The sequence below is a fragment of the Battus philenor genome, unplaced genomic scaffold (genome assembly GCF_028537555.1).
Source record: "Battus philenor isolate CCGP_79_NKW_IND1 unplaced genomic scaffold, ilBatPhil1.0.hap1 SCAF_5, whole genome shotgun sequence".
Classification (NCBI taxonomy): Eukaryota; Metazoa; Arthropoda; class Insecta; order Lepidoptera; family Papilionidae; genus Battus; species Battus philenor.
In genome coordinates, this window is record NW_027181715.1 from 15,922,281 (window position 1) to 15,942,221 (window position 19,941).

The window sequence follows — 19,941 nt, forward strand, 5'->3', positions numbered from 1 at the left end:
TATTGACTTATTGATATCTACTTATTAAAAAAACTATATATCTATGTAAGAAAAGGACCAATATTTAGCCACTAATGCACATGCAGTGGTAGTCGTGCAACAAAGTGCACCGCCCGCCAGCCCGCTGATAAATGCGTATGCGGCAAACAATGCAAATTACACAACAGCCGCCGTCAAATCACTCAACACGTGTTTCACCCCTCCACGGGGCATCTTTAGGAGTACTACACCGATTAGTATCAAACACAGACAAAGACTCTATATATCTATATTTCTAAAAAAGCAACTGTTGACTTTCTCGTTGGCCCTTCTCAGCAGTACTGCATTCCGAGCGGATGGTAGCTTCCTAAGGATAACAATGCCTATTAGCAAATGTTTGTAGTAGGCAATTCGAATAAAGAATATTTATTTATTTTATTTATTTAATATTCTTTATTGTATACGTTACGATACATTTAAATAGTTTCAAAATAATACACAAAGATTTAATGGAATCAGGCGTTATTTTTCGGAAATCCATCCTACTATATATATACAAAGAAGTACAAAGGGCGGTCTTATCACAAACGTCAATCTCTTACAGACAACCACAGTGTTTTGAAATAAAGAATATTTTGATTTTGATTTTAAACTCGAAGACGTCTTCCCTAAATATACATTCACTTAAGAATAAGAGAGACAATTTATGGGGCTTATACAGCATGTTTATTTTATTCTTTTGACCACATTTATAGATATTAATATTTATTTTAAATTAGCAAGAATTTTTATTGTAAATATATGGTTCGAATATATTTCTTAGTGGACCCATCACCCTTTTTAGAGATCTAAAATGGAATATACTTCAGCGGGCATTGCTATGTATATATATGACATTACGTCTGTCAATAGCTGTCAAATTTTTGACATGTCAAAACGAAAAACCGTCATAAGATTAAGTCATATAATCATTGATTGATATATCATATTAATAGATGATAAATAAAGTGAACACTTTAAAATACGTGATTGTATTTTTTCTTTTGAACTACGACAAAATATCATTCGAGAATAAGAAGTTTCGACGCTAGCTTCCGGGTTTATATTAAAAAAACATTACCAGCTAAAAAAATTTCCTCCGGGACTCATGTATATGTAATCTTTATTCACTTTTCCGACCGGAACAATTTTTTTGAACATTTCCAATGCTATACTAAACGCTTTGGTCATTAAAGATGACGCTCAACCACGACTTATATACAGGGTGTTCCATTATAAGTGTAAAAACTAAAGACGTGGATGTATATCTCATTTTATCTTAATTATTCCTAGATCAATAATTTCAAAAATTATAAATAATCTTATATGTAAATAAATTAAAATTCAAATTAATATATATTAATATTTATTATTATTTACAATTTTCTTTGTCAAATTTGTAACATTATAATTAAATTATTGTACAAATCTTTTTATACAGGATGATTTTAAATAAGTATTAAAACTTTAAATCATAATTAATAAATAACATATAGCGTTTTCATATTTCGAATTACAAGATTTAAAAAATAATTATTGTTTAATATCTGCTCCTGAAAACTTTGAACTGCCTGAAATTACTGGCCAGCCACATTTCACTTTAAAAAAATAATAGAACTTATCTCAGAGTCATCATTTTATATGTGATGATGGAAAATATCGGTTTCAAATCATCCTGTAGTTAATATGCATGTAGAGTTTTTAGAGTGGTAATATGGTTTATTAAAGACACATACATCTTTAAAACTTTTGTAAATATAATCGATATTCCTGTATACCATCATACAATATCTGTGCATTAATTTCGTCAAAATCAAATAACAATAGACTAGTGTATATTACAATATGCCTTTGAAACCGTATAGTTACCTAGCATTCGCATCAATGAATTTTCCTTTACCAACAACCTCTTGTATATCTAATGTACACGTTGTTGACATAGGATCAGTAGGTTTGTATTCTCAGATCTTTAAAAGGATATTTAGCTGTACGTTAAAACAACCTGCTTGTGGAGTGTAACAGATAACATTTTAACTGACTTACATTGTGAATAAGCTAAAATAAATCCTAATTTTCTTACAACCCAAATATGTTGAATATAATAAATATATATGTCATATTTTGAATATTATTCTTATATCTACGTTGATTTCAACATAACATTGTTACATCATGGAATATGACTTGCGATCGAAGGTTTTTTATGGCACCCGCTATTGGAGGTCTCTCGTACCCCTAACTTATTAATGGGTTAGAGGCTTTTATTTCCTCTTTTTAATTATTTTTTCACGTATACTTTTATTTTTGTGCTGTTCTTCCATGCATATTAAGATCTTTCATTCTTTCCTTACATTCTTTCATCCATCAGCTCGTTTCTCAGTTTTTTATACAATTTATTAATATATTTATTATTTTTCTTACATTCGTCTTATTTTATTTACGTTTTTCTTAGATTATTGACTCTTATTTCGTTGCATAGTTGCGATCGTAGGTTGCGAATTCGAATCTTGGTACAAAATCTTATATATTTACAGTTTGTGCGTTAAATATAGGATTGTTACTCATAATCAAGTTTCAAGAGAATAGATGGCGTCTTCTGCATACCACAACACCACATTGTAATCGCCAACTCGCTTGTCAAGTGTGGCGATTGTGATATATGCCCTCATATATATCTTTGGGGGAAGTCAATACCTTGCACTTAGTGGCTTTCGGCTGAAACGACTTTAACAAGATCCTATCTAAAATCGATAGTTATAGAAATAGTGCAGTAATGATAATGTATCAAGACAAAGAGCGTAAAATTCTATGTAATTAGTACACAAAGTGTAAAAATTACATAGAATTGTATCCTGGGAATCGAATTCGCGACCAACGATCGCAAGTATCAATCCTCTACCGCTAGGGTACCACTGCTTTGTGTGCGTATATATATACAGCAGGGCTTCTTAAACTATAGGGTCGCGTAACAAAATTCTGGGGTGGAGAGATTTTAATGTCAAATATTTATAAATACTATTTTATAACATCACTAGAGTTGGTGGAATACAGTGCACTTGCAACGTCTAGACACGCGCATTTGTTGAACGTTTTGAGCTATCTCCACCGACAGTAGTAAACGATCGATGATCGCTATTGTTATACTGTGGTAATTTAATACTTACCACGCAACTATCTGAATATAATCGTGAGCGAATTAAGACGGTAAGAATCCACTTTTATTTTTGAAACTATTATAATTTTTTGCGCAATTTTTAAATTTAAGATTTTTGTATGTTTCAAAACGAATTCTAAAACTATATATTTTCATATGTATATGTATATTGTTACCTAATAAATAAATCATCAAAAAACATTAATTTATTTTTCTTTCATATTTGTATGGGGTCGTCAAGAAACTCGCAATCAGAAATGGTGTCTTGAATGACAAAAAGTTAAGAAGCTCTGATATACAGCAACCGTTAACCCACTTGTTAAGTGTGGCGATTGCATTCCCCCCATTGGGGGAGGCATATACCTTGCAGTGGGTGTCTATGTGCAGTCGAAGGTTTTGCTGGCTATAAATACAACAACGCGTTCTAGATCTCTCTGCTTTTTAGCAACGGTTAAAACAAATATCGGTCAACGTGCACCCTTATATAGGATGTGTGACCTCCACAATTCATATATTGGTGACATTGATATATTCTCGTGCTCTCTCGTATCTTTTAAAAATCAATTTCGTTCGAAATTATTGAGTACACATAATACAATTTAAACCATAATATAAATATATAAACCATAATCTATCATCCCTGTTTAGTAATTTTTTTTTGTTTTGTCATTGTTTGACTATAAATCATTAAATGTTCCTAGTGAGATAGTTATAAGGTAACAATTGTAACTAATTTTATATTTCTAAGTTTCTAAGTTTGTACTTTCTTACTGCCTTTTGTTACTGTTTATCTCTAATAAAGTTAATAAATAAATAAACTCCTCTAAATTTATAATATGGCCGGATAGAATCGGACTGCTCCTATGGTCTGTCGACGTCATTACCAAAGTCTGTCTTCCTCTCTCTCTCTTTTAAAACTCTCCTTTAATGGAATTATTTAACATAAAGACACGAGACTTCCTGATCACCCTGACCCGAAAAGAACCATCAACAAACTCCATATTTTTTCTATCATCTCTTTTAAAATAGCATACCAATGCAATCCGCAAATGCAGTGGTAGTCGTACAACAAAGTGTCATATGTGTGTGGCATATAAATAACAAAGCGGCGACGGACTGAGCTCACTCTTTGTTTGACACTAATCGGTGTAACATAACTCCTGAAGATGCCCCGTGGAGGTGTGAAACACGTGTTGGGTGATTTAACGGTGGCAGTTGTGTAATTCGCATTGTTTGCCGCATGCGCATTTATCAGCGGGCTGGCGGGCGATGTACTTTGTTGCACGACTACCACTGCATGTGCGGAAGTGGCTAAATATTGGTCCTTTTCTTACTTAGGATGTACTTCTGCAAGGTAACGCCTGATTCCATTGATATTTTTTAATCAACATCATCTTTTCAGTCGTAAGACGTCCGCTACTAGACATAAGTATCTCCTATATATATGAAATAAGACCTATTCAAAACGATCCATATTCTGTGTTTTCTTATGATTTTCACAAGGTTCGTATATATGTATATTGACAAGCGGTTATTGCAATATTATAAACAGACGCACCGATTTAATTTATTTATATAGATTTAACTAGCTGATCCCGCAAACGTTGTTTTGCAAAAAAAATATTTTTAATTTTCAATTTAAAAATAAGGGTTGATCGTAGAGGGGTGAAAATTTAGGGTTGTATGTATTTTTGTATGTTGTATCATAAAAAAATAAAAACAAAAATTTCGTCAAAAAAATAAAAAAATTTTTTAAGGGTGAACAACCCTTATCACTTAGGGGTATGAAAAATAGATAGTAGCCGATTCTCAGACCTACTAAATACGCATATAAAATTTGGTAAAAATCGGTCAAGTCGTTTCAGAGGAGTTCAAGTTCGAACACCGTGACACGAGAATTTTATATATTAGATAATATTTTGCCGTAGCTATGTTTAAAATAACCTTCATACAATAGGTATGTATATACAGTTGTAATTCTGGTACACTGAAATCTAGAACAGACAGTTCAAGTTAAGACCTCTGTCGTGACCTACTGCGTCCAAAGTGAATTATTAATTCAACTCCCCGTGTACGTATTGTATATAATATTTTACACATGTTGGAAGAGAAAGAAAATTACAAGCTTGTATTTCGGCTTGAATAAAATATTTTGTGAAGATTTGTTAGATCACGGAGATGTACCGTACACGCTGCATAGCCTTACAACAGCGTTGCTTCCACTACATAAAACGCCACACTATCTACACGACGTCACAATAGAACAAAACACTACACACCATGCAAGATCCGTTTACGAGGGCGGCCTCCTGTCTTCTAACAGCGTGGGAGATGTCACAGAGGATCTAGATCAGTGATTCCCAAAGTGGTCTATATCGACCCCTAGGGGTCTATGACAACCTGCAAGGGTCTACATCAGCCAAAAAAATTTTGGGGGTCCATGAAATGAAAATGGGGGTTCACGATAGTGGATCTCAACACATAGACCCTCGCTACCGTCCCAAGCCGTACATCACACTACACAACACATCTCTACTCACTATCTCTTGATTATATGTATATATATATATATATATATATATATATATATATATATATATATATATATATATATATATATACTGTTAAGGTGATTTCTAAAGACTATAAGATCCGCGAAAGATATCGATAGCTTTCTATAGCTCTAGATAATGTTTTTAGTATCAATTTGTTAAGTGTTACTATTTCAAAAAGCTATTTGAAAAACCTTTTTTAGGCACACAATGCATAGTTTTATTATTTGACGAAAATCCTGGCTAATGATAAAACTAAATTTATTTTTAATCAATATTTTATATTTAAATATCGTATGCATAATTAAATTATTAGAAAAATACCACATATATTTCGACAAAAGTAATTTAGTAGGGGTAAGTAAAGTAATGTCATATTTCTTAAATTGATCTATATTTTGTATTTTAAAACCAACGTAACATCACATTAAAAAGTTATGTACTAGTTTTAATAAATACATTTAAAAACTTTTAAGTTAAACGGTTTTTTGATACCCATTTTGTTGTTATTGTTGAAAAATATGTACCTAGTCCGCCATATTGGAACGGCGTCCATCTTGAATTCTAAATTTTGACATAATCATCGTGTTTTACTAGTGTAGCCCGTTCATTTGATACCCATATTAAGGCGGTTAATGAAAAATACGTAATCCGCCATTTTGTATCGGCGGCCATCTTAGATTTATAATGTTATTGATTTTATTATATTGTATTGTCATCTAAATTAAATGTGTGTACCAAATTTCAGATCAATCTGACAACGGGAAGGTGCTCAAAATTCAATTTCTAATTTTGATCCAAATAAATTCCGTACGGGTCGAACTAAATAAAACCGTTTAAATAAAAACCGTTTAAAAAAAATAAAAATAATGATGATGAGATTTTGTATTTCGAAAGCCCTTGAATGGACATATTGTTGCGGTCGAGATGATGATATTATTCGCAATAAGCACTGGTAGACTACAATATTAAAGCTCCACATTTTGTTTAATAAAGCACTTCGTTATCTCAATAATTTGACCGAAAGCACTTTAATTATAACACAGTAATGATGTCCCAATTGTTAACTTGAGAATAATCACTTGTAATTTTCTTTTCTGTTTAAATTAAAACCAAAAGGTTCTTCAATTTTCAAAAAAGAATTTTATTTTAAAAATAGCTGACTGAACTTCATACAAAAGAAATTTAACGAAAAAAAAATTTTTTTTCATTAAGGAATTTTTTCTAAAACATAAGTAACCTAAGTTACTCCTTATTACATTAGCTACGTGCAAGTAAGTAAGTCCCGTCAAAATCGGTCCAGCCATTGTTGTACAAAAGTTGTCTCGATTTCAAAAGCTTTACCCTAGGTAAGCAATGAATATATTCATTTATTTATTTAAAATACTTTTTACACATAACCGTCAACGTAATGCCGAAGTATATAGTCTCTTTTTATAAACCACAGTATAATTTCTTCAACCTTTTTTAGTCTTATTTTCAAAGTTTGACACACCTGAGTAATTCAGACATATAAAAATACATTGAAACCTTTAATTACCATATTTGTTGATAGGATTCAGTTCATTTGATATAAAACACTCGCACACCACAATAAATTTTATGACATCGAAGGCAAATAGAACTGTATTTCAGAGTATTGAAACTAACAGTGATTTATGATTCAAACAAAAGTGTATGAATGCGTTATTCGCTCCGGTTCCTGGCCATTTGAATATTCGACCGATAAATAACATTCGATGGAATTGCCTGAGTTGCTACGTAAACATTGAAATAATAAATTATTAGTGACTGTACTGTACTGTTAATAATTCTGTTTTCAAAAACACCGCAAACATGAATATAATCTGTGCCTAATAGTATTGCCAATTAAAACTGATAAAAACTTTTTACTAAACTTTTTTTTCTTATCATTTTATATACAAACACACCGCCTTCAGTTGTGGTCGAAAGTGTGTATCGCGTGCAGGAAGATACAGTATTGGCAGGTCAATAAATAAATGAATCAAAGAAATAGTCAAGATCGCGGAAAGAAATAAAATTAACTACATTTTTAATGCCCGGGAATTTTAAATAAAAATTTCACCTTACTTCTTGATCAGAGTAGTATTTATGTACTACTATATATACATGTATAGTATTAAACCACATAGTACACGGGGCACGGGGGGTTCTCTGAGTACCTCCACAGGTTCAAGCTCAAGGAGGACCCCTCGTGCTTCTGTGAACCGGGCGTGGACCAGACCGTGATCCACCTTGTGGCCCGGTGTCTCGCATTCGAGGGACTCCGGCACGGCTTCGAGTGCCGGTCTGGCGTTGAAATCAGGGAGGAGACAATAGCCTCCCTAATAGGCGGCGATGACAAACAGGCGTTCATATCCCTTTGTAAAGAGATCGCCAAAAGGGCGATAGAAAGAAATAAAACAAACAGAGTATAAAAAGATAAAAAGATTAAAAACGTAAATAGAAACAAAACTGTGATAGAAATAATTATAGAATAAGTAATAATGTGTAAAAAAAATGTAAAATAAAAATATAAATCAAAAAATGTAAAAAGAAAAAGGGAAGAATGATAGACGAACAGAGCAAAAGGGTAAGAAAGAAGAAATGAAAGATCATGTGAAGAATGGAAGCAAAGAACGGAAATAAAAAAAAACTAAGTGAAAAAAATAAATTGCCCAAAAAAGACCCTGTCCCACCACAAGATAGGGGTACGAGAGGCCCCCAATAGCGGCGGTCATAAAAAAAACCACATAGCAAAATAATATAAGAATTGCTAATGCATGTAAGAGTTACTTGAGGAGATAATGAAAAACCGAGATACATAAACATTATACTAGCGGAAACTGTTATGCTTCGCATCCTTACCTACGGCTGTCAGACCTAGGCCCTTACAGTATACATATAATACACACTCACAGAGTACAAGAACTCCAAAAAAATCCGCAATGCGACAATCAGAAACATAGGAGACAATACCCTCCCTGATAGGCGTAAAGGAACCTTGAAAGAATTCCTCAGTTATTGCAAAAGAATTATACAATATGCAATAGAAAAAAATAAAAGTTAGGCATCAACAAACAAAAACAAAAACAAAAAAGATACGTAAAAATAAATAATATTAAACTGTGATAAAGATAAAGATAAAAATGTGATACAACAAAACTAGAAATTAAGAAAATGTAAAATAAAAAGAGGATGAATGAATGGTAAAACAGAGCAAAAGGGAAAGAAAGCAGAATTGTGGTATAAAAGAACAGAATGAAAGATTATGTGAAGAATGAAAGAGAAGAGAATGAAAATAAAATAATTAAGTGAATAAATTAAATGCTAATAAAGTCCCAATCCCACCATAAATAGGGGTACGAGAGGCCCCTAATAGCGGGGGTCAAAAAAAAATCAGAAACATAAAGATCTCGGAAGTCACAACAAAATTAAAAAAAAGAAAAATCTATGAACTGTCTATATCTTCAGATGCCATACTCCAGGAATAGGAAGAGAAATAGAAGCCGGCAATTTAGATGATAGGAGAATTATAAAAATAACAGCAGGATGTTTATGGTCAAGACCGGCACAAAACAGAATGGAAAGGTGATGGAGGAGGCCTTTGCCAACAACAGGCAAACAGAAGAAGGTTGACTATATGTTTATTTATAGTAAATTAAATGTTGTAAAATTGTGCATGTCAACCTTTACCGAATAAAGCCTTATATAAAGTCGCATTACATTATAAAATTAAAATTACAGTTATTATAATCTATTTGAGTCAACATGAATACTTTTGCTCCACTAGGCAAGTCCTGTACCAGATTAACAGATCTGTTTGCAAGACAATATACAAAATAAGATTATGAATACATTGAAACAGATTCAAAGTACGCAGTCTTTTAAGATATACGAAAAAAAAAACAATATTGAATTTAAACTCTAGAAAAGACAATAAATATTTAATTTTGGGTGGAAATTAATGCAACAAACTCAACTATTATTTCATTGCTTTAAAATCGTTTTCTCTCTCATCATCAATAAAAGCAAACATATATCGATTTAAATGGTTCCCGAAAGCTGTGTTTGTGATTGGTAACTGTAATCTGAAAACTCGCTTACTCAACATGGGATGGAAATCTTTATACGCGATAGTGGTTTTATTTGTGGCCACGCCAAAATTTCTGGATAAATAACATACGTATGTTTATATATAGTAATATTCTATAGTAAAACAAATTAAAATTGCCTGTAACGATAGTCTGGCTTTTTATTCAATTAAAGACCTATTTTTACGGTTTTAACCATAGCAAAGCTTGAATTATTTAAATCAGTTTTTTTAATCAAACAGACAATAGCCAGATGGCAGAATGTAAATACAAACATTTAATGATAGAGAAAATAGTAAACTTTGAAAAAAAAAATAAAGGAGTAATGTTTAATACAGTTTGTTAACTGCTAAGTTATATAATATTTAAAACAGATTGCTAACTGCTAAGTTATATAATATTTAATAGAGATCGCTAACTGCTTAGTCATATAATATTTAATACAGATTGTTAACTACTAAGTTATATAATATTTAATAAAGATTGCCAACTGCTCAGTCATATAATATTTAATACAGATTGCCAACTACTAAGTTATGTAATATTTAATACATATTGCTAACTGGTAACTTATATAATATTTAATATAGGTTGTTAGAGATCGCAAATGTCCTTCTATAAAACTAAGGAAGATTTTCTTTTATATATACGTGTTAGAATACATAAGCCTTATAGCACTTGAATGTTTATTTCCTTTATTGATTATATTACCAGTGTTAATCAAAGCACCTAAAACACGAATGAAATGCGGTCAACATATATGATTAAAGAGGGAATTTGTTTAACAGATTTTGAAATGTTTTAACGGAACAGACAGATTTCCAATTTAGCTGCACGATCTAAATGAACTGTCGAGAACGGTGATAAAATATTAATATTTATCTCATTTATTTCGTCATAATATAAACTTCATACTTTGGTTTTTTGTTGACCATTGACAGATCTTTATTTAGTTTAAATTTAATTTAAAAGCATTTTATTAAATAGTTCTTATCACAGCATTCAAGATCTTTGTGTGGAACTTGGTTTGTTGATTCATTTTCGATTGATGTTCTATAAATCTGACTGCCCAACCGAAGTTTCTAGAAGGGCCTTCGAGCTTCGCTACGTGGAAAGCGCCATTTTTAAAATGTATTCAACTGACGACTAATTTTCAGTTACACCTATTACAGTACCCGGCGATTAATATTGCACATCGAACTTTGGAAAGAGACAATCGGCTAATTTCGGCTTCGTAGAGCGTTATCTTTGTCGCACGAAACACAACCACTGACAAAAAGTCACATACGTAGTGTGGGACAGAGACAGTGCTCTACGAAACCGAAATTAGCCGATTGTCTCTTTCTAAAGGTCGATGTGCTATATTTATAGCCAGGTACTGTAATTCGTACGTCAAACATTGTCAAATTAATTTAAAGAAGATTGACAGCTCATGAGTTTCTGGCCGACACCTCTCAATTCAATTCCGGACGGTTGGTAACAAACTTACAAATTAGAAGTTTTACTGCTAGTGTCTTGAACTTGGTATAAAGTAGTATCCAACTTTCTTTTTTCTTGTTTAATTGTTTAAAAATGACTCAAATGTCATTAACTAAGTAACATTATTAACATAAATAAGGTAATAAAAATAAAAAATCGCGGAACATGTTACTTTGCGTGATGCCGGAACAGTATTGGCTCATAAAAGTTAATCAGCAAGGATCTCGCGCCGGCGCGAGACCGGCAGCTAAGTTGTTAAATACACTGAGATTTTAATAATGATATATATTGTTGACAACACAAAATTGAGTGTAAATGTATACTCTAATAAATATATTTTGAATTTAATTTAAAGATATATAGAAGAGAAGTTGAAGTAAAGATATATTATTTTTCTTGCAAAATTACGTAATAAATTTAACGGTACAAGCTTCAAAAAACTCATTGTTACAAACCGGAATCCCTGAAGAATAATATATTTAAAGATGGATACGAAAGGATAATGTTCAGAAAATTCAACGTTTCGCTTCATATTTCCCGTGTTCACTGTCGCGGAAGGGAGTAATGCGTGGATCATTTTCCCCTTTGACTACACATGCGTTCTTCTTGATATTTCTTTCTAACTCAATAACATTTTTACCACCATGGCAACAGCCAACTATATTATGAGCGTTATTGACTTTTAGTTCAACTGTATCAATTGCCTATATTCAATGAATTCCTTTTTCACAAACTCTTTTTAGGCGAAAAATATCTTGTTTGGCATCTTAGCAATATTCTAACTTTGCTAGAAATATTTATTTAATTATAAAAGAGTTTAAGTGGATATTTTTTCTATTTACCATTTTGAAATCATCACATTTTTTTATGGCCCCCGCTATTGAGGGCTTCTCGTACCCCCTATCTTTTGTGAGACGGACTTTTTGGGCAAATTTATTTAATTTTTCACAGAATTTTTTATTATTTTCTTTCTCTTTTTTCATACTTCACATTGTTTTTCAGTCTATTCTTTCATTCCACAATTCTACTGTCTTTCTCTTTTGCTCTGTATCACCTTTAATTCATTCCTCATTTCTTTTTACATTTTCTTAAATCATCACATTTAAAATGATTAACCTAGGTTGATCACCGTAAAACTTAGAACTCTGCTATAGATCACCACTAGGAACTGTTTTGTGCTACCCGTATCCAGTTACTTCCAGTGACTTCCATCTCGTCAATCAATTGCACGAGCGATCTGCACCGGTTTCTGCTATTTCAGCAGCGATCAATTATTCGAGCTACTTCGGTCACCCTCGTTCTATGAGTATAATCTTGTATATGTCATCTGTGTATAATATATACAGCATTTTACATACTTTAATGTATCGTTTTTCTTATTCGGTTATATATATATATATATATATATATATATGTGTGTGTGTGTTTGTACATATGGGTGTTTTTTTTTTTTTTCGAAGAGGTTTAAAAATACGTTTACGTATCATAGGGCCTGATGGTGGTGCCCCGTATGTCGGACTAGATCTAGGCGTCAATACCGACTAAAAACAATCCTCTTTCTTCGGTATCCCTGGTCCCCGCGGCATGGCCGCTAGGCATTACTTCGCGGGGTGGATTTAGCCGCAGCTTTCTCTGATAAATAAAAAAATATGGGTGTGTGTGTGTACATGTGTGTGTGTGTGTATGTGTGTGTGTACATATAGAAGCAAGTGAAGGTCACAGGCCACATAGTACAAAGAGTGGCCGCTTGGACTTTAAGGTTCTGAGTGAATACCACGGTTCGGAAGCGAAGCGTATGACGTCCATTCACAAGGTCGTCTACCTTTGTTACGACTTTTTTAAGGCTGTCGGAAGACGCTACGCAGGCTGTTTCTAATCGGTGCTATTAAATAAAGGTCTTGGGCTTAAAAGATGATTTAATTCTTTTATTTATTCATACATCAGCAGCAGTACACATAAATTAAAATTACATACAAACTTATCGTATAAATAATGGTTCTGTCGTGTTCCTTTATAGGTGACACAACATTAAAAATTATTCTTTATACAACATTACACAAACATTGAAGAGAAAAGGGATCGTAGGAGGAAACATATGGCTTTCGAATTTAGACACCAAAAGAGCTCTTAATTTGTAAATGTATCCTCTGGCACAAAATCTTCTTCAAGGCTCCTTAAAAATACTCAATTAAAATTAATAGTCTGGTATGGATACTGTGAATTTTTAAGATGGTTTCTAAGGACTCTATAAAAGCCGCTAAAGAATTCGATGTCAGGCAATTGTTCAAATATTCTGTTATAAGAATTGTACATTTTAAAGATAGGAGAGGGTAATTCAAAGATTTATATGTGATGATGTAAAATAAATTATTGATAATTTTATTTGTAATGAAACACTAATATAGTCGTATATTTTCAGGTTTACTATTTCACAGAGCTGTATTGATGTCGGGCTCCGGTCTCAGCCCGTGGTCTCTGGTCGCTGATCCACATAAATACGCATCGATAGTCGCAACGCACGCGAATTGTTCCCCCGGTAAGGTGCAAGAATATCCAAAATAATTTATTATCTATATACAGTAGTTTTATTCAACGTCGACAGATGGCGCTAGTTGTTCGTAAACGTATAAATGGAGCACCGCGCGGTGGAATCGACAGTAATGAAGAAGACTCGACAACATGACGTAAATGAGATTTCTTCCTATATATTGACTCATCACTATATCTCTGAACGTATAAAGTTAAGATACATGAAATTTCATAACGATAATTTTTTTGCTAAGTATATATCAGCTAAGAAAGGATTTTTTAAAATTCTACCTATAAGAGGAGTTAAGGGCGCGTTCATTAAAAAAATGTTTAATTTCAAAGTATATAATACTTTACTTGGTTATTTAAAAATCTTTGTAACTGAGATTGAGATTCCTTATTCTGTGATATTATATATGTAAGTTTAACCATCCGGCAAGTGTTTACAAAAATCCTAACAAATTTCCAAAAAAATAAATATTTTAATGTGTATGTGTGTGTCGTTCGATTGTCTTTAAGATATATACTAAAATTTCGATAAAATACATTAATAATATATTTTTTACTTTAAAAAATTACACCTCCCGTTTTGTCTATTAACAAAAAAGTTTTTATTTAATTAACCAAATTTTTTCCATCTCTTTCGATTTCTGACAATTGAGAGGAATTTTCCTTTTGATTTTTTTTAATTTTCATACAGGATATTTGATTATAGAATACCGTTACGGCATACTTCTCCTTAAATAGCAAACTCAGTTAAAAATTGTATGACCAATTATTATGATTGTTTGTATGTTTATGTGTAATAATAAATATTTTTTATGTATATATAAGCATTTGTACAGAACTGACACCACCGGCACTTCTGAAATGTCTTCGTGAAAGGCCACTGGAAGCTTTATTGTCAGCGCCTGTAAGAGCACCAGACTTCTCCTACGCGTTTGGTCCGAGTGTCGACGGTGTGGTCATAGGTAAGACCTGTTATTGACTTAAAATATCTTAATATCATGCTTATCTATAAAAACAGCTTCGCTTCGAAGTAGAAGAAGAGACGAGAAGATCTGTAGAAGAACCAAAGTCACACGAAGAGTTGTTCAACGCGACGAGGTCACTCTACTATGTGGAGCAACGGCATAGTTAACCCTTAATTTGGCACCGATAAAAATATTCAAAATATATGAATTCGCAATTTTGTAGCTTCAGGGGATATGTCATAAAGTTCTGGAAAAATGAAAAAATAATACAATAGCCCACTGCTGGGAAAAGTGGTGTCAGATTTATATGTTCGGAAAATAAAAACTATAATTATTTTTATGTTTTTTTTTTTATTAAAGAAAAATCCAGAAATGAACATTTTATAACTAATTGATACTGAAGTACAGTTTATTTTGTATAAAAATTAAAAAAAAAAACAATTTCTGCGGGCTTTTCCTGTCACGAAACATAATCTTGTGTTGCATTTTATGCAATACACGACAGTTTTCTTTTGGCAGAACCTGCATCTCCTTCTTCCATGGTCGAAGGAAAATGTCTTATATTTTCATATTTTAATGGACTCAAAGGGTGGGTGCATGCGGTTTTTTTACTTTGACGGATTCAGTCTGTTTTCTTTTAGCAGACCTGTTTGTCTTGTACAATAAGTCATAAATATCATATCTAAATGCTTTCAAAGGTTCAAAAAGTTTCGGGAAGTCCCCGAATAAGGGCAGGACAAAACCGGTAATTATGCTGATCTTTAAGAAAGACCTATGCTCTGCAGTGAACATCTGTGACGAATGATATATACGATAAATGTAAGGTTTCTAATCAGCTGTTATCCTATTGTCTGCAAGCGATCTGGACAAAATACTTTACGATTTTAGTTCCATACCTTGAAGACATAGGTTTTGATTTCGAGCCGATCTAGGATGGGCTTATTGGTGTTTGCCATCCTCTCCTTTTCCAATGCTTTCAAAAGTTGTATGTAAGCAAGAAAAGACACAGAGCCTCTGTGTTTGATACTAATCGGTGTAACATAACTCCTGAAGATGCCCCGTGGAGGGTTGAAACACGTGTTGAGTGATTTGGCGGCGGCGGTTGTGTAATTCGCATTGTTTGCCGCATGCGCATTTATCAGCGGGTTGGCGGGCGGTGCATTTTATTGCATGACTACCACTGCATGTGCGGAAGTGGCTAAATATTGGTCCTTTTCTTGCTTAGGGTGGACTTCCGCGAGGTAACGCCTGATTCCATTAAATAGTTGTATGTAAGGTTCGATTTTATATTTCTACTTAAATTTAAGTAACTGATATTAACTTTAAGTATACAATTAAGTTTGATAATGTTAATAATTTATAGTTTCGAATTGTCAGGCTCTGTAGGAAAACCTACAATGTTAACGGTATTCACGTAACGTACCATATTTCCAATACCAAAGTTTATCACAACTTCACCGTTGACAAAATGAACGCGTTTCCCGCGTTATTAAATTTTCTTACGAAGTTTTCTCATTTTATTTGCTCGTGCTTCAACGTTTTTCGTTAATGTGCCTTCTTGTATCATTACTTTCGTTTCTTCGGGTTGACTTTTCTTCTTTGACAAATTTTCATAAATACAATTTCCTCTTGCGATCTATCGAACCGGTCGATATTTTAAAATTAATTTATTAAACGGTTTTATTTAGTTCGACCCGTACGGAATTTGTCTATTTATTTGGGACAGAATTATAAATTGAAATTAAAGCACCTTCCTGTTGTCAGATTGATCTGAAATTTTGTATACACACATAATTTAGATGACAATACAATATAATAAAATCAATAACATTATAAATCTAAGATGGCCGCCGATACAAAATGGCGGATTACATATTTTTCCTTAACCCCCTCAATATGGGTATCAAATGAAAGGGCTACACTAGTAAAACACGATGATTATGTCAAAATTTAAAATTTAAGATGGACGCCGTTCCAATATGGCGGACTAGGTACATATTTTTCCACAACCACCACAATATGGGTATCAAAAAACTGTTTAACTTAAAAGTTTTTCAAAATGTATTTATATTAATGTTTAATAGTTTGTTTGGCTTAATTATTGGCGAATCAAAAATCATTAGAGCTATATATATATATATATATATTAGTATATATTTTCAAATCTTAATTCAGCTTGAAAAACATTGTATTTTTGCGACGTTAAGAACATTTTCGATAGTAATAAAATAATTAAAAATTCAGACTTTTGTAAGCTCTTTTCAAATCATGACTAGTTTAAATAATTTGAAGTTTTAATTAAAGTTGAAAGATGTCATTGTAGATAGTTAGCTTTGAACGAGTCTTTCAAGTTGTTGAATATAATCAAATTAAAAGTCGAATGATTTTTACAAATACAGCCTGCGTTCTTTAATTTTATTCAAGTATTTTATACTTTATTGTCCATAAAAATAGCAATAAGAATATATGTAAAAGGAAATGTAACAAATAAAATCATACAGATATATGACAGGCGGTCTTATAGCTCGAGGCGATCTCTACCAGACAACCTTTAGATGGAGATGAGAGAAGTAAAGGAAAAGGTAGTTTGAGGTTTCTGGGCGTTGTAAGATAGAACTAAAAACATACCACACATTTAAGATATATATATATATATTTAAGATATATCCAATATATATATATATATATATATTGGAGGTCAAAGAAGTGCTCTTTTACCATATTTTTAAAAGCCAGTATCGATTAAGCGACTTATTGCTTCTAGCAATTCATTTAAAAACCTGACAACGACAACAGTATAAGTTTGTTTGTACATGACACGAAATAACAAATCTTCGACTAAATTTAATTTTAATACTGCGTCGAATTTTAATTTAAATATTTTAAAATTTTATAATTTAAATCATCATCAATAAAACACTATCGATATCAGATACAGGTGATATGCTGATGAATCCAGACAGCGGATACGATTGGGGTGGTCAAACCATCAACAGGTCCGGGAAACAAACTGCTGTTAACCTCATCAAGGCAGTTCTCATGAGGAAGAGCGCTGTGGCACAATTAACGAAGTAAGTTACCTCATCTTCACCACCACTACAGCCGAAACATATTCTCTATAGGATATATTCCTCCCCCTTAAATTTCTAATACCGGTTGACAGCGACCTGGATCCAACTTCTACTGGCAATCTTAACAAGATCGCCTATTCATCTTGTGGAAGGAATCCCACACCACCCTTGCCCATCTGTGATCTCCACCACAGAACCGAAAACCTCAAGTAGATATGTGATCTATGTTACGCGTTGTACGCTATTTTTGTAATTCGTACAAACGTGTGTTTGGCACCAATATGATGTAACATAACTCCTGAAGATGCCCCGTGGAGGGGTGAAACACGTGTTGAGTGATTTGGCGGTGGAGGTTGTGTGATTCGCATTGTTTGCCGCATACGCATTTATCAGCGGGCTGGCGGACGGTGCACTTTGTTGCACGACTACCACTGCATGTGCGGAAGTGGTATATTCGTCCTTTTCTTACTTAGGATGGACTTCCGCGAGGTAACGCCTGATTCCATTAAATAAAAAATTGACGCGAAACACAAAACATCCTTGTAGATGGCTGAGTCGAATGATATTTCAACTTTTGATAAACAGACGCTCGGCAAATGCTATAGACAGTCCTACCAACCTAGAAAAGAATATTAACTAACTTAATTACTTTCCAACTTTTTGATTACCATCAAAATTACTTCTTTTTTACTATCCGTCCCTTCAGATGTTATACTACAAGAATTTATTGGCTGGTCGCGTTGATAAAGGTAAAAAATAATTTAACATTTTTCAGAGTGATCACTTTATACAGCATGGTTATATTAAATAGGCCAAAAAGGTTTTTAGGGGCGTATCCTTCGTAAAACCTATGGCAGTAGGGCCTCTCACTAATCGGCACACACACACACACACATTATTTACGAGCAAAAGCAATCTCATATAATTAATACACAAACTCAAACCCACGATCTAAAATCACAAGTCTCAGTTCTCTACCGCTAAGCTACGACAGTTCAATTCAAGGTATTGTTAGCATATAGATATATTTTTATTAATAATTGTTTCAAAATAAGCACAGCTATCGAACTATGTATGTAAATACGAAACGAGAACAAAATATAAATACAATAATTGACTATTTATCACCTTTGTGTACATATAATAATATATCGATAGCACACATATACACACACACACACACACAAACATATATATATACTAGCTGATCCCGCAAACGTTGTTTTGCAAAAAAAATTGATATTTTAATTTACAAATAAAAAATAAGGGTTGATCGTAGAGGGGTGAAAATTTATGGTGGTATGTATTCTTATATGCTGTATCATAAAAAAATAAAAACAAAAAAAAATTTTTAAGTGTGAACAACCTTTATCACTTAGGGGTATAGAAAATAGATAGTAGCCGATTCTCAGACCTACTGAATACGCATATTAAATTTGGTAAAAATCAGTCAAGCCGTTTCAGAGGAGTTCAAGTTCGAACACCGTGACACGAGAATTTTATATATTAGATATATATATATATATACATGAAAAATGTTTTTTGTGTGCGAAAAAAAAGAAAGAAAATGAAATGCTATTTTCCCCACAGGTACGATTTAATGCTAGGCGTAACGAAAGCGGAGGCTTACTTCGCGTTCAGCGGTGACGACGTTCAATACGGCATCGAGGCGGACAGGAGGTCCAAAATTCTGAAGTCCTTTGTAAGGAACACATACAGCTACCATTTGTCGGAGATACTCGCTACAATTATCAACGAATACACCGATTGGGAAAAGCCCGTTCAACATCCTATAAACATAAGGTAGAGTATTAGAATTTCATTCAATCATTCATTTAACCAATCATTCATTCATTCATTTCAGCTCTCTAGCCGCATCGACTTCCCCCAAAGATAGCCCCGATGATCGGTCTTAAAGAATTCTCATACATCTCTCTAATAGAATAATAAATACCATGTATTGTGTATTAGTATTGATGTATATGTGTATCACGTATTTATAGAATATATTTATAGGAACTAAGGTCAACGACGTAGTATGAAAAATAGCTTATCTGAAGTTGCAGTATG

The 19,941-nt window shown here is 32.8% G+C and overlaps 1 protein-coding gene across 1 annotated transcript in view; it reads left to right on the forward strand.

Annotated features, from left to right (window-relative positions):
- Positions 1-19,941, forward strand: part of Nlg3 (Neuroligin 3) — a 57,597-nt gene that overhangs the window by 28,646 nt on the left and 9,010 nt on the right. The window contains exons 4-7 of the mRNA XM_068773081.1: positions 13,717-13,833; positions 14,672-14,797; positions 17,733-17,871; positions 19,462-19,674. Of these exons, the coding sequence (XP_068629182.1) occupies positions 13,717-13,833; positions 14,672-14,797; positions 17,733-17,871; positions 19,462-19,674 (595 nt within the window). The remainder of the gene's footprint in view (positions 1-13,716; positions 13,834-14,671; positions 14,798-17,732; positions 17,872-19,461; positions 19,675-19,941) is intronic.